The sequence below is a fragment of the Cetorhinus maximus genome, chromosome 1 (assembly GCF_964194155.1).
Source record: "Cetorhinus maximus chromosome 1, sCetMax3.hap1.1, whole genome shotgun sequence".
Classification (NCBI taxonomy): Eukaryota; Metazoa; Chordata; class Chondrichthyes; order Lamniformes; family Cetorhinidae; genus Cetorhinus; species Cetorhinus maximus.
The window spans coordinates 128,496,154-128,513,123 of NC_135879.1; the positions used below are offsets into that span (position 1 = coordinate 128,496,154).

The 16,970-nt window shown below is 41.0% G+C and overlaps 1 protein-coding gene across 1 annotated transcript in view; it reads left to right on the forward strand.

Moving 5' to 3' along the window:
* nwd2 (NACHT and WD repeat domain containing 2) overlaps positions 1–16,970 on the forward strand; it is a 146,928-nt gene that overhangs the window by 68,340 nt on the left and 61,618 nt on the right. Inside the window, exons 2-3 of the mRNA XM_078553985.1 lie at positions 6,588–6,676; positions 11,168–11,284. Coding sequence (XP_078410111.1) covers positions 6,588–6,676; positions 11,168–11,284 — 206 coding nt within the window. The remainder of the gene's footprint in view (positions 1–6,587; positions 6,677–11,167; positions 11,285–16,970) is intronic.

Sequence of the window (16,970 nt, forward strand, 5' to 3'; positions counted from 1 at the left end):
ATTCTCATTCCAAGTATTTCCTTTATGCCCCTATCTTATCTATGACCGGTTCTGCAGAGCATAAATTGGCCAAATGGGTGAATTTTACAACCAGTTTTGAGCAAGTTTTCCACACGCACAGCGAAGGATTCCTTCACAATTGTGAAGACCATACAGGACTTGCATATTGATAGCAATTCTGTGTCAATGTGCTCATTTGATATTGCTAGCCTGTCCACCAATGTTCCACTTAAGGAACCCATAAATATTTGCACTGCAGCACTATATCATGGTGATCTAGACCTGCCAGCATTGTGTGAATCAGTACTTATCGAACTTATGAACTCGGCAACTTAAGTTCAGTTTTAATGACACCAGGGGCAGGATTTTACCGTCGGCGAGCGGGGGTGGGGCCCACTCGCCGACACGTAAAATGATGCGGGATGACATCGGGCGGAACCCCCGACGTCATCCCGCCCCATTTAAATTTTCAGGAAGGCGGGGGCGCAGCAAAGTCAGCTGCGGGCCCGCCGACCTGTCAATGGCCAATTGAGGCCATTGACAGGATCATTGAAACAATTAAAAGACCTGCCCGTCCAACCTTAAGGCTGGCGGGCAAGCCAGGAGCCCTGGTGGGAACTATTAAAAACATGACACCTCATCCGCTGGCGGGATGAGGTTTCATGTAGAGTTTTAAAAATTTTAATAAAGTTGTTATGGAAATTATGAACATGTCCCAACTCGTGACATTGTTACATAAGGGGACATGTAAGGGAATTTTTTTTTCTCTATTTTTAATATTGTTGAAAGTAGAGATGATCTCCCTGAGGCAGCACTTGGCCTCAGGGAGATGAGCGCGCTCTTTTGTGCGCATGCGCGAAAGAGCGCACTCTCGATTTTATGGATTCCCCCTGCCCGCACAGGGAGCGCATAGCACTTCCCTGCGGACGTCACGCTGGGTGGGCCTTAATTGGCACCCCCCACGCAAAATGGCACCGCACCTCCGATTGGGGGCGCCAATCAGAACCGCACCCGCGCGCTCCAGCCCATCAACTTCCCCCCCCGACAGGGGGAAAATTCTGCCCCATGTATGCCCAAATAAATGATTTTGCCATGAGATACCCCCTAGTCCCAGCTCTCGCAAACATCTTTATTGGGTTCCATGAGAAATTTGTCTTCGATGGAATGACACTTAACCTCCTACCCCTTGCATATTTCCAATATGTGGATGATAAGTGTGCTATATTTAAATATGCAGCTGCATGTAACAATTCTCTTGCATATCTTGATGGGCTCCATCCTGCGCTCAAATTCACCTTTGAAATGGAGCAGTCAAATGAACTCCATTTCCTCGATGTACTAGTTGAGAAATCTGCCAGGGGGTTCTTACCATGGTCTACCTTCACTGGTCAATATACGCTTTGGGATTCTTGCAGTTCCATATGCTATAATATTGGCATTATCGGCAACCTCGTAAATAGGGCCCAAGCCATTGCTCACCAAGCAAGCTTAATGTGGAAATAGGGTGTATCAAAGGCATCCTGTGGGATAATGGGCTAACCTGATCAGATTATTTCGTACTATATATTGCGCAAACCCATGAACGGGCCTAAGGACGTCATTTTCGGTCCTGAAAAGTGCCCAGCCTACCTCGGATTACCCTGGAAGGGCAAGGTATTTCAAAAATTTGAGCAACAGGTGAAGCTAGCCGTTTCACGCTGTTATTATGCAGTAGCGACATGAGTGGTATTCACCACTAACAGGACGCTGCCATCAAGCCAAAAAGATGTTCTGTCCATCACACAAATGAGTAATGAGTTAAGTGCCATTGTGATGCTAGATATATCTGCTGTATGTCCCAAAGACTGGTGGATCATATTAAACAGCATGTCCCTTCCTCTGTTCGCAACGGGCAAGGTACAAACTGTACCCAACCAGCCCATGCTTGCAAAACTCAAAACACAGTATCCAACATTAGATGTGATTCCGTGATTGGAAAACATTTTCTAAATAATCCTCTTGTGTGTTACGAATTACACTGACAACCAATTTAAGATTATCAGTCAGACTTGCAGTGAGACGTATTGGCATATACTGGAAGCTACATATATTAATACACAGGGCCCGGTTCTTTGCAGACAGAAAGAACATGTACACATATTGCGCCTGTTTCAGCTAAACAAAGTAAGTGACAGCCATTCACTGGTTCATTCCTTGGCAATGCCTTGACAAATCAGAGTCGAACTGCTTGGTGTAAATTTCAAACAATGCTTGGCAGTTACTCGTCAGTCACCATCAACTGGTGCATTCTCCATAGAAACGCCTCTACCAATCAGAGTCCACTTGCCAACCAATCAGCATTCTCTTCTGATACAGTGTAAATTGCTGTTCCCTTTATATTTGGTACACTTGCAAATTGTCCTGATGAGTGCAAGAAAAGCTTTGACAAAAAAGTCTATTTTTTCAGCAGTACTCAAGCTCTGTATTGCTAAACGACTATTTATTTCCTTGCTGTTGATAGCGCTCGGTTTGAAAGGTACTTTCCCTGACTCCACACTTGGAAGGAATGCAGTCTGGAGAGAGAGGGTTACAACACTGTGTCACCAGTTCTCCAACTCTCACTCCCCACAACCCCACAAGCCCTGCTCCTGGCTAGATCAGTACCCTCAATTCTGACACTGCTATTCAGGAATCAAATGCCAACTAACTCCAATCCAGCTTGCAATAATATACAGATATAAAATATTTAGATGTACAGAAAGGAAAGAGACGTGGAATTGCTTACCTAGTAGAAATCACTGCATTATATTAATCTAATAACTTTCAATACACTACTATGCAGAGTTATTTAATTAATTTTTATCATTACAATTTATATTTTTGTGATTTTTTTTTTAAACCTATTGATGCACAAAACTCATGAACTAGTATAGCCTCAGTATTGGTGATCTTGTCCTGAATATTGTCTGTTTTTGAAATGCAGCTTTAGTTTACACTCCCCAGTAAAACAATGCAGTTTGGAGTAGTTATGTGGAGCAATTGACAGGCAAACAGACAAAGAGAAAAGGCTTTTAGAGAGAAAGAAGTGTTAAGAGGAATAGTTTAGCACCAGCAAAAGAGGGGGAAGGTGGTTAAAAAAATTAGTGAGCAGTGTAACAACAGAGGAACTATCAGGATATAGGCGTCAGAATGTTACAAAAACAAAGACTGGAGAAACAGATGGAATGGAAAAAGTGAGGATGAGGTGCAACAAAAAATATTTGAGAACAGAATGTTGGGAAGTAGATATTGGAGAAATGAAGATTGACTACAGCAAAGAGGCATGGTGATGAAAACAGATATCAGATGTGGAGTACTGAGATAGATTTGATTGAATTAAGGCCTGCTTCTTGACCACTTGGAAACTAAAGGTGTACAGACTTTGTGCCAAGCTAGAAGGAAAGGAAAATGGTCGAAAATAGTGGGACAGGGCTGATGGCCTAAGTGGCCTTTGTTGCTGTTACTATCCACCATTCTTATTAAGACAGATGGATAGGTACAGCAAGATCTTGACTGGCGAAATATGATGTGAAGTTAAGACAGTCAGGTAGAAACACAGATGTTGCAGCCGCAACTCAACATTCTCTATTATTTCAGGTGTCAAATCAGAGCATCAGCCCAAAGCTTCACTTAGCTTCTGAATAAGAAAACCATTCCCAAATAGTACCCAGAATCTGTTTCATTGTGTGGAATTTAGTATTGCCCCCCCATGTGAACCGGCTGGAAGGTGGGATTACTGTACAATGGGGTGGGAAGGTACGAGGTCGCCTTCCCAACTCACCCCCAATTAAGTCCTGGGTGAGAAGGGTCGGCGTCGGCCACTTAAGAGCCTCAACCCACTGGTATTTAACCAGCAATGGATGGGGGCCATGCCATGTGGGCAAACCACCAGGTGGACATGTTTGAAGCCTGGTGGGGGGTTTTTAGCCCCTCCCTCTCAGGCATCTTGTGTCGGTAGCCAGTAGCAAGGTACAGACACTCGGGCAGACGCCCCGCTGCCTTCATAACGACGCAACCCCACTCCTGTCCAGGGCCTCCCTGTCTGACCCTGGCAATCCTGCTGCACCCGTCTTCGTCCGGGGTGCCCAGTGATGATCTTCATCCTCGGGTCTCCTGGAGTCCTTGCTGTGGCCATTGCTCCCAATGGCGCTGGCAGTCTCTGGCTGGCCGGTAGCACTCAGAGGTGGAACGTCTGCCCCACAACAGCGGTAAATTGCCCCCAGGGGACCCAGCAACCCTGATGACAGCAAGCAGGCTCCCTAATTAGAATTTAATCCTGACATGGCATTCGGAAAAGGTCACAGCTGGGCTGCCACCGGCTCTCCAGTTGGTAGACAGGCCCAGTGCCATGACCGTTAAATTCTGCCTATTGTGTGTAGTGTATGCATTTAAAAGCATTTTGTGTATGTTGTTTAAAAGAAAAGTTAATGATTGAATCCATTCCGCAGCAATCACAGAAAGGGTCAATACAATCACGGGGGGTTCCGGCACAAAAGATGGTCATTCAGTCCGATGTGTCTGTGCCAACTCCTCTGCTTGTATCCACCCCAGCACAAATCTAAAGTGTTTTTGTTGTTCTCGTGGGTAACAGAATAAATTTGGTAAAAAATTTGAATTTATCACTAAACTTCCAAACTGCCAAATATATAAAGATGAAGAATAAGTTCCGCAACCACTTGTACTAAGTGACTGCCGATCAGCAGGTCACAATGCCCTGTCCTGCCATAAATATTGGATAATACATAGCTGGCAGCCAGGTTCATAACTGTAATTGAATCAAACAATACAAATCACATCATGATCACTAGCACAAAGCAGGAGCAATTTGAATATCTGCAAAACTTTGAAACAGGTAGTGACTTAAACTCACTGTCACATGTTTGTTATTGATTGTGTCATGCAGAGCTTATTTTTTCTTACTGCCATGCAATAGAAGTAGCAGGTTAAAGGGTGGTTGTGCTGATGCTGCAGGATCTAAAGACTCTTGATATTATATAAATCAGGTATACGGTATTTATTTTCTCTTATTTTCAACTTATTTTTCACCCTTTTGCAATCTCCCCTTTGCCTCCACCTATCACCGGCCTTCTATCCAGCTTCACCTGTTCCACCCCCCCCCATAAACAGTATATTTTTCACCACATTTCTACTTCCCTTTAGCTCTGATGAAGTGTCATACAGACTCGAAACATTAACTCTGTCTTTCTCTCCACAGCTGCTGTCAGACTTCCTGAGTTTTTCCAGCATTGTTTGCTTTTGTTTCAAATTTCTGGCATCTGCAGTAATTTGCCTTTAGTTTTCACCCTGTTTGCCATGTCACTTAAGTTTTGAAAACTGAGCTTTCAATTAACTCTCATTTTTTGAAAAAAAAGTTAAAATCAAAATGAAATTGAGAAAGCCTAGAGTATATTGTTGTGAGCATACAGGTTACAAATTCTTTTAAATTTTTAACCAGACTGTTGGATGAAGGTTGAGCTGTTACTGTTCAAATATTATCTGCCTTATGGAGGAATGGGTGCTGCATCTATTACAAAGGCATAATGCAGTAATTTAAACCCCAGAACCAAGGCAAAAGTACAAACAAATAAATAACGCATCTCTCAAGATATTTTTATTGTTTGTTAACATATATTATGGCATTTGCCTTCTATCAGGAAGATTAGGTTCTTGAGATGATGACAATAGAATGTGATAGTTTTGACTGAGAAACAATTGAAGGGTGGTGTTGTAGATGTAAAAATATGGAAAACTTGTCAGATCTTGTTCTAACAACAAAGCAAACAACATAACAGCTTTTTGATAATGGGAAGATGTTTTGGAAAATTTGGAAAGAGCGCATGATGTATTTGTTTTAAGAAAAATAACTTCGGAAGCTATGGAAAATAAAGAGCATGTTTTAGCTGTTACAGTTTTGATGTGTAGCATCTATAATATTCGGTAAGCTTAGGATCGATGACCTGCTCCAAGTTCAAAATATGTCCCACAGGTAAATTGATGGTAGGAATTCAAAAGTGACAAATTCCCTGGCTGCCTTTATGAATTCTACTTGCATTCTTTTACAAATGGAAACAAATATAAAACATTTCAAATTCTCTTTTAGATTATCTGCAGTTTCTTTTTCATCTTTTCATATTTGTCAAATTTTTGAAAAGAGGTGATCCATTTTTTGCTATGTGTGATTTTACCAACAACTGAATATGAAGATAAAAGCAAAATACTACGGATGCTGGAAATCTGAAACAGAAACAGAAAATATGGAGAGAGAAACAGAGTTAACATTTTGAGGCTGTGTGACCCTTCTTCACAGCTCTGTTCTCTCTGTTTCTCCCCCAGCTCTGAAGAAGGGCCATACAGACTCAAAAATGTTAACTCTGTTTCTCTCTCCACAGATGCTGCTAGACCTGCTGAGTTTTTCCAATTGAAATGAAGGTTTCTTTCTGTTTTTCCCTGTAAAGATGCAAGTTGTCAGTGACCAAGTTGTGCACAATGTTTCTCTCCTGCCAGAAGTACCTCTCTTTCTAATGTAATGTGGGATAACTCATGACATTTTGATGCTTGTTTCCTCGCAGATACAGAAGCAGAAAGGAAATCACTGAAACAGCATGTGTACCCGAAGTTGCGGGAATTCTGCAGGGAAAACTATGGGCTTGAATTCCAGGTAATGGACACAACATGCACCTTCGGGGAGGGCACATGATGAATAGCTAATCAGATACCATCAGTTTTCCAATCGCTCCCCAGCCAAAACTGAAAGTTATATCCCCAACCCGTGCAGGAAACCCAGCACCTTTAACTGCACGGGCTGGTGTCGGGCAAGACAAGTGAACCACTTTGTGGTCCTCTGGGCCGATAGGAGATGCCCCACCCCCCAAACTCGCCCACTCCCCACCAACCACCACCACCCCCCCCCCTCCCCCCAGACCAAGGTTGCCTCCCCACCCTTTCCCTCCCCCCACAGCCTCTTGAACCCGGACCATCTCACCACCTTGCTGAGACTCTTGACCCTGGACTTACCTGAGCCCCCATCGGTGTGGTGGGACTGCCAACAATCCCAGTAATGCCCACCATTATTGAATGCCTTTTGGAAATCCAAGTACATGACATCTACTGGCTCCCCTTTATCTATACTGCTTTGTACATCCTCTAAGAACTCTAATGAATTTGTCAAACACAATTTCCCTTTAAGACCATGCTGACTCTGCCTGATTGTATAATGATTTTCTAAATGTCCTGCTACTACTTCTTTAATAATGGATTCCAGCATTTTCTAATGACAGATGTTAGGCTACCAGGCCTATAGTTTCCTGTTTTCTGTCTGTCTCTCTCCTTTCTTGAATAGATGCTCTACATCCAATCGCTGGGACCTTTCCAGAATCTAGGAAATTTTGGAAGATTACAATCAATGCTTCTACTATATCTGCAGCCACTTTTTTTTAAGACTCCAGAATGCAGACCATCAAATCCAGTGGACTTGTCAATGTTTAGTCCCATTATTTTTCCTAGTACTTTTTCTCTTGTGATAGTGATTTTTTTTTAAAGTTCCCTTTGTCCCTTAATTGTTTTATCATTCCTAGGATGCTTTCAGTGTCTTCTACCATGAAGAAAGACACAAAGGGTGGAATTTTACGACCCCGTTGCAGCAGGTGGGTGGGGGTGGGGGGGGCAATAAAATGCAGTGAGCTGTTCAAAAGTCCATTGACTTCGGCAGGACTGTAAAATCCCACCGGCATAAAATTACACCCAAAGGCCTGAATTTTTGCCGAAACATGAAGACTCTGCACCATAGTCAAAATGGTGCCAGGAACCCGGATCCAGAAGTCACGTCCCTGATTTCCAAAAGATCCTATTTTTGCTACTAGGAGAAAAGGGGCAGGGTGTGATTGACTCATTTGGGAAACCCGAACCAAGCAGGGCCATTTGAACTTGGTGTTGAGTTTACCTGCGGCTTGTAGGCGACTGTCATGCCAAATCTTTGACGATAAAGGAAAATTCAACAATAATTTATATTTATGTAGCGAGTTTAACAAAATGAAACATCCCAAAGTGCTTCACGGAAGTATTATAAAACAGTAAAAGTATAACACTGCGCCACAAAAGGAAGTTAAGGCACCTTTAGATGACCACAGGTTTACCAAGGATAGAATGGGGGAACACCAGCAAGGACTTCATCCTCATATAAAGCTTGCCTGCTGTGTCATTGTATATGCACAAGTTCTTTTATAGTCAGTTAGTGATATCCAGCATGTGTCAGTGGACACATTTGCACAATCATTTACTAATCTTTGCCACCTGTTCTAAATTGTTTGGGATTCAGCTGCAAAGAAATCTGGGGTGCAGTGTAATATTTTCAGCACATATCATGCTGCAGTTGATTCTGTGTGGAATAGCAGCGAAACCATTTTTTTTCATCAAGAAATAAATGCAACAAACAAACACATATAGGTCTAAAATTATGATGTGCTCAACATCTTCATAAATTTATTAAATGGTTAATGTCTTCACATTTGTATCTGATGATGTAAGTTTTCATCTTCAGTGACTGGGTGGTTAGCTGGCAGTGTAGATTGCCCACCCATTTTTGGGGCAATTATCCAAGTGCTTCACTTTTCCCTCACAAAAAATCCGCTGTATTTTCAGTCCGTCTAATTGTAGGTTTGCTTTGTGCCTTTTCCCAGCATGAACGCTGAGGCAAAATGAATATCCACTTGTGGTATAAACATGGCTTTGAGATGGGTTGTGGGAACATGCTAATCCAAGCTAAGAGTGACTCATTCTTGGGCTCTTATTAACTTCAAACAAATCCTTTAGCTGCCCGCGGCCAGTGACTTCCCCTCGAACAAGAATGTTGGGAACTGCTGCCTATATGGGAACCTGGACTAAACAGCTTATTTTCATTATATCAGTTAATGTGCATTGGTGCAGAAAAGCAAATTGGGCATCAGTGTGGAAAAACAATTTTCATCACAGTATGTTTTCTTATTAAACTGATACTGTCATTAAGTTGTGCCTCCATAATGATGTGTGAAGTGGGATTTGAATTTCACAGTATCTTGGGCACATTGAACTGGAGCACCATGTACTGTGTTGCTATTCTATTCAGTTCACTAAACAATCCTGCCTCAGCCCTTCAATGCTGCTGACTCCAAGTTTTGCTTCCACTTCGCCTGCTGGTTTCAAGGTCTTTAACATGGCCTCTTGGAAGATCAAGGTTGGTAATAGAATGGCAGAAGGATGGACCCATGGGCTTTTGTAAACTGTATAACGAGCAGGATATAATTACACTTGCTACAATCTTCAACAGTTCTAGATCCTCCTTATTTAATCTTTACTGTTTCACAGTCTTTCACAGCTCCTTGTCAGTTGGCAGCAACAACAGATATTTAGGCCAAGTACCAGAATGTGAGATTTTAATATTACTTCTGGTATGCCAGACTCACCAGGTTCAGCTTTAACCCCACTGAGTCTCAAATTTAGTGCATGGAGACCTTGTAGTTCCAAGTGTAGTTTGGCCAGCTGCTTCAGCATTATCCTAACATAAAAGTGTTATTCACCTCAATAATTCTGACATGGAAATAATCACACACTCATTTAGCTTTCTGCCTGCATGAAATAGTGAGATTGTGCTCACTTATTGTGAATATCAGCAACTGAAACTCTTCTCCTCTATCACAACCCATCAGCTAACTTTTGACAGTAGATTTTTCTACTGAGCATATGGTACCTAACACATTGAGTTAGTTCAGGAAACCAATTTGTTGTTGAACGGTAGGAGAAAAGATGTTTGAGGAGACATTTATTGTTCGTAGAGAATTAAATAAATTAAATCTGCTTATATAGCATCATATCACATGCAAATATCTCAAAAAGCTTCAGATAAGCAGTGATTATTGTTAATGGTAAGAGGAAGGTTTCATGTAATGCATCAATTTGTGAAAGGGAAGACGAAAATTTTATTCCGTGTATATAACTCTGCAGAAAAGCAGTTCTGTTATTTACTGTAATTAGTCCATATTTCTCCCATTAACTTCATTCATCTCACCCCATAGAATCCAAAACCCTTTCCCTATGACTTTCTATACCCCAAGGGAGACTCGTTTTTGTACAAATGTAATTGAACAGTGAAATTATGTCACAGTTCCAGTCAAATGTGAAGATAATTAAGAACTATGTGTAACCTTAATGTACCACATCAATACCAAATATTCTTACAAAAATGAACTGATAAATTTTCCCACATTACTTTACCAGCACTCTCTCAATACATGGTTTGGATTTTACAGGGTGATGGATTACCCACACCACCCCGCCCCCCCATCCCACCAATCAAAAACATGCCAACCTGAAACCCGGCTGCCCCACCCCAATAATACAATGGAGGCAGCCTTAATTGACTGAGAGTGGGAATTCCACCCTTATCTGGGAGGAAGTCCCGCCCTAGAGAGCTGCCAGCCAATTAACAGTGCCAGGATTGAGAAATGGCCACTGCTGGGGCTACAAACAGACCCAAGAAGATATGCCATGGATGCTGGACTTCTGGTGAATCTGGGGACTTTGGATGGGCCTGCCTAGCAGATTCCATGGAGGGGGTGGAGGTGGGGGCCCGTGTTTTAGAGGACAGTGGGGAGACTTAAAGGGTGTGTACAATCTTGGGGGGTGGGGGTTGTCCCCAAAGGAGGTACCCCACTTCCTGCCCACCAGCTGCCCATGCAGTGAATATTGTAGCAGCGGAGGCAGAATGAGGCCCTTAAGTGGCCATTCATTTGACACTTAAGGGCTCCAATAGGCCCAGGAGTGGGCGGGAAGGCAGCGGGCATACCACCCGTCTAATTTTATGAGCCTTCTCAACTTCAAATGCGCCGGTGGGAGGGGGCCATAAAATTCACCTCAATGTTACTTTATACTTTTACATTTAGAAGTTGAAATGAGGCAAAACCCAATATTTGCAGAACCAAAATGGATTAGGCCATGGACTTTGGGGTTGTCCATTGTGTACCAATACCAATTCTCTTAGTCTTTTCAACATTTAAGAGTCACCAAGCTACCAGATATCTTTCCTCACTGCAGTTGATTTCTGTTTTACTGTGCCACCACTTATTTTAGACCTTTAAAATAATATGTAGTAATTGCTATTTGTACACTTAAATTTCAGGTAATAGATGTTTACTGGGGACTGGATCCGGAAGAATGGGATAACCCAGAGCTCCATAGGATTCGGATGAAGCTTTTAGAAGATTGCCTGAAAACGTCTGCTGGTCCATGTTTTGTTGTGGGTATATTTACTATTTACATATAGCCCGAGAAATTCTATGCATGCTTCATGGCCTGAAAGCATTATCAGCGATTGTGTTTAATCTTCTATCTCCAGGTTATTTTACAACATCTCTGAGCTTATATTATATTATATTATGAAATTGAACATAGTTGAAAAGAGAGACATGTTGAAGCTTTTCGTCTGCACTCATCAGGACAAACGTAAGAATGCCAAATTTCAAATGATCACAACAATTTATAGAACAGCGGATAAGGGCGCGAAGGTTGGCAAGTCAACTCTGGCTAAATCATTACATGGAGAAAAAAACTGGGAACTATAGGCTCCCCAAACTCCTGGGTAATTCAAAAAAGGTGCAAGGCTTCAACAAATTCCTTTTTTTTTTGCAGAGAACAGGTCCCTGCATATGAATGTATGTCGCTTCTCGCAAGCAAAAATGAGCCACATTATAAGCTCGAATACTTAAACCGATTATTCTTTTAGCTATTAGCACACTCAGGATTGTTCAGCAAGTGCTGCCATATCACAGAATCACATCTAACAGTTTTTTTTATTTTTGGTTTTGCAAGCACGGGTTGGCTAAGTACAGTCTGTACTCTGCCTATTATGAACAATCGAAGGAACATGCTGTTTGATTCCATCAGGCAATTGCTGGGACATATACCCTACATACCTAGCATCACACTGGCACTAAAATTCACATGATATTGCTCATTGCTCAATTTTTTTCCCCATTGGCAATGCCTCAGCCAACCAATCAGTGTCTTTTTCTCATGTAATATAAATTGTTGTGATTGTTTGAAATTTGCCATTTTTGTGTTTGTCCAGATGAGTGCAAAACGAAAATTTTGCAAAATGTCACTCTTTCCAGGGATATTCAAGTGTTGTACTACCGAGTGCCTATTATGAAGTTGTTCATTTCTGAGTGGGCAATTAAAACACTGGTGCAGGAGAAATGAAAAAGAAAGAACCAGTTCAGCTAAAATTACAAAGCTTATTGAGAGATTCAAATGTAATTTATGTGATAAGATTCATACTCTTTTGTTATGATCTCCAGCTGAGGTTACCACTGGACAAGCCTGATCCCAGGGTGGAATCCAGCTTTATAGATCCTAACTTTTATCTATTTGTCTACATACGTGGAGAGGTGCTACTGAGCGGAGTCACTGGAGTCAGTTAATGAACTTTTAACAAAAGAATAGAACATTCATTTAAACAAGAAACAATGAACTATATTACAATACTCCTTCACCTACAACTATACCTTTACAGATATATACAGATTTGTAAGGATAACACAAGTTACAAAAGCTATCTTATACTTAAAGGTCCACAGTAAGTGTCCATGTACCGCTAGGCGACCTGTGGTCAGACACAGCACACTCTGAAACCAAGTGACAGATGCCACCCCAGACAGATGATATGGATTTCTCATCAACTCTCCCCAGATGCTTGTCACACCATGAGCCAACCAGTCTCACTGAACTCCATCTTTCACATGAAGGTTTCCAATCTCCACTCTCCAAGAATTTGCTTTGGAATCTTCTGCCAAACCAATGCTTTCTCTCAGACACCTTGCGAAAGGGTTCACCTCCAGGGTTTTGAACTCTCCTTCTGATGTTCCTCTCCCCTGGGTCACCACATGCATTCAAGCTTTCTTCCACACACACTTTTCCACTGACTCAGCTGTCAACAGTACCACTGTTTCACATGCCCAAAGCAAAGAGTTACAGACCTTTAGTTGCCTCTTTAGATCTTCTGACTTCTCACAAACCCTTATCTCTTTAAGCTTGAAGCCTGGAGCCTTTCTTTGCCCCTCACTCATAACTTCACTGAACAGAACCTTTTCCAAGTTCCTGTCCATCCTTTGACTATAAGGTCTGCTTTCCTGTTCGACTCACGTGGATTCTTGGGGGCTTTCTTCTTTAGCTTGTGACTGGCTATCTGTCCCATTTGCTCCAGTCGCTCTCTCTGGCGGCTACTTTCAACCAAATGTAGCTCGGAACTGGCCATCTGAGCCTTCTAGGTTGCTTCTGCTTGGCAGCTGTCTTCAAAATTGAACTCAAAACTATTGTTTTTAGTTTCTTCTGTCCGTGGGAGGGGCCTGCCTCTCTGGACCTCTGTTGCTCGGCAACAGCTGTTTTTCTATTCTTGTGTTTGTTTAACTGGTCGTAAGCTCTCATTAGAAATGCAGGCACCTTTTAAAGTTGGAAAAAAAACTCAACTTGCCCTTTTCTTAACACACAGATACAGAAATACAAATCAAACTTAAATATTAAACCCAAAACTCATTCCTAACACCCACAAATACCAATATAATACCAATATAACTAACTTAAACTATCTGTATTTCCTAACACTATTTCTTTGGAGGAAAGAAAGCTTCACAACAACGAAAGTTTCTTTACCTTGGCCTTACATCCACCTCACACAAACTTAACATCATAAACCTCTAACAATAGCTTAGTACATACTATACAAATCAATTTTCCATAAAGGCAAAATACTGCTGGATGCTGGAAATCTGAAACAAAAACAAAAAATGCTGGAAAAACTCAGTAGCTTTGACAGCATCTGTGGAGAGAAAGACAGAGTTAACATTTCGAGTCCATATGACTCTGAAGAAGAGCCATATGGACTCGCAATGTTAACTCTCTTTCTCTCCACAGATGCTGTCAAAGAAACTAAGATTTTCCAGCATTTTTTGTTTTTGAAGTAAATCTTCAATTTTGTTTCACAAGTACACATCATATTTTAAAATTACAAAAACATACTTAAAGTCAATAAACGTAACAAGATTAGCATAATTTGCTCATCATAGTATTATCATAACTCAACTCTTATGTTTCTTTTTCCTCTTATTCCCAGTCGTTAACTCAGCAAAGAATGTTTCATTTAAGTCTACAGCCCAATTGTCCTTTTTGTTTGCTGTGGGCGTAATCCCATCTTCAAGCTCATTTTCGAAATTCAAATGTGGTAAATTCTCATTTCAATTTAGCAAAGTCAAAATGGCATTTTTGTGAGTTAATATCTCATTTCTCCTCTGGTCAAAATCTCTTTTTGCCATTTTAAGGGTGTTATTGAGATGCTTCTTATGTTCAGACATAAGGGTTTCACTCCTGCTTGGGTTGATCTTTAAACTTTTTATGATCTTGTTGTTAATCACAATCCCATTTTGAACAGGCCTTTTTCCACTTTTCGAGCAATGTCAGTTATATTCTCCCTGTGGAGCTTCATAGTTCGTTCCAACCCTTCAACTCTTTTGCATAATCCACGAACTATATCATTCCACTCCTTTCGAGGTTTTGAATGGTCTTTTGCAACCTGTCCACTTGCCTGGATTCCAACTGCTGTATTTTGTATATTGGCACCGGTAAGCACTTGTAAATCAGTGTCTCTGGTCATTGACTTTTCCAGACCATTTTGTGCTTTCAGTCCTTTTTGTTGGAAATTCTTGATTTCCAGTTCTGCATGCACTGTAGCTGTTTTCATATTGTCCATTACTGATATATCAGTGATTTTACTTGGATCAGTTCTCTGCTGAATTACGGTCCAGTTAAGCAAAAGGTTTTTAGTCACAGGAACAATTTTGGAACTGTGACCCTCCATATCACACATGTTCTTTATCATCTTCTCCAGTTTGCATTGAAGTTCAAGAATCTCATTGTTCTTTCCATGGTGTAGTTCTAATAGTTTGTCAGTTTTGGTTTTTAATTTTGCATTCCACCAATTATTCTGATTTACCAACAATGTTTTCTTGTTCAAGGCATTTCCCCTGATATTTCGTAGCAACTATTGATGCTTGAAGTTCATCAAGTTTTAACAAGATTGACCCTTGTTAAGTTTGCTTCTACAAGTTTATCATTTAGACATTTCAGTTCCTCAATCAAGTGTTTGACTTTCTGTGACTGATTCTCAATTGTTCTCACCAATTCTCTTCTTTCATTAGCAAACTCCTCTTTTACGCATGAAAATTGGTTTTCTACATTAAGCAGGTTTTCCTTCAATTTCTTGTTATCAGCAATAAGTGTTTCATTTTTGGCCGCCTTAGTTTCTTGAAGATGGTTAAGATCAGCATGATCAACCGTCTCCTGCAATACAGTCTTTGCCGCATCACTGCCTCCATTAACCAAATCAATACCCAGAATAAAATCTACCCCCTCAATAGGTGGTTTAGGAATAATTCCAACTGTAGCAATTCCATTTACAAAGTGACTTTGTATGTTGACTTTACAAAGCATAAATTCCATTAATACCCCTTGTCAATATTTTTTCTTTCATACAATTTGTGTTCCAGGTAGTTTTATCATCAGCCACCATCAATGATTGATCTGCCCCTGTGTATCTCAAAATTTTAATCCGTTTACTTATTTTGTTGGAGGAGTAAGGGAACACTTCTCCCTTCTAAATGAAACCTCCAGACCCTCCAATAACCTGACTTCCTTCACTAGTAATCAAGGAAGAATTCTCTGGACTATCCTGAACCATATCCCCTTTCCTGGTTGTTCTGAGGGAACACGTTTCACCTGTACTACTGCTATAGTTTTAATAACCATTTCCTTTTCTGATACAACCTTTCCTGAGGATTCCTTTGGCATTCCTACTACTGCAAAAGGTCTACCATTTAATATCCAGCAATTTGCCTTAACATGCCCCACATTATTACAAAGAAAACACTTAGGCTTTTGAATTTCTGGTCTGAGGAGAAATTTCCTGAGAACTCCCAGCAGTCCCTTCTCTTCCATGCCGACTTGCCTTCCTTTCACCTTCCCATCTTCTATCCTTTCCGCGTTTATGGGGATGACGGGAAAAGAGTTTAAGTTTATGGACCAGTTCATAATTGACTGCCATCTTCGTTGCCTATCTAGCTGTTTTAACCTCCTGGTTAACATGGGTTCTAACTACAAGAGGAAGTGAATCTTTAAATTCTTCCAAGAGAATTATTTCACTAAGAGCTTCATACGTCTCTACCTTTTAATGCCCTTAAACAATGGTCAAAATTACTTTGCTTCACCCCCTCAAACTCAATATAGGTCTGCCCAGGCTGTTTCCTTATATTCCAAAATTTCTGCCTATATACCTCAGGGACTAACTCATGCACTAATAATAGCCTTTTTTACTGTGTCATAATCCACTGATACCTCTTCTGAAAGTGAAGCATAAACCTCATCAGCTCTACCTGCCAACCGAGACTGTAAGAGCAATGTCCAGATTTCTTTTAGCCACTCCATTTGCTTAACTAACTTTTCAAACAAGATAAAGAATGCCTCTTCATCCGTTTCCTCAAACTGTGGGAGAGCTTGCACAAACTTGAACATCTCCCCACTAGGTTTTGGATTGAAGCTTTTTTCATCATCAGAATTTTCGTTAGCATCTGAGATCTCTTTTTAAACTTTGAGCCTTTTAAGCCGGCATTCCATTTCTCATTCCATCGCTCTTTCCTCCATTTCTAACTCCTCCCTCTGGAGGTAAAGTTTTCGCATTTCCATTTCTCTTTGAAATACTCTTTTTTTCCTATTCTGCCCTTTCTTTGTCTTCTCTCTCTTTTTCTTTTGCCTCTAGTTCAAGTTTTTTCAGTTCCTTTGCTTATTCAAGTTCAAGCTTCTTCATTTGTAACTGAAGCCTCACTACCTCAAGCTGTGACTCACCCCCTGGAGAACATGGTCTCTCTAGTTTCCCTTCC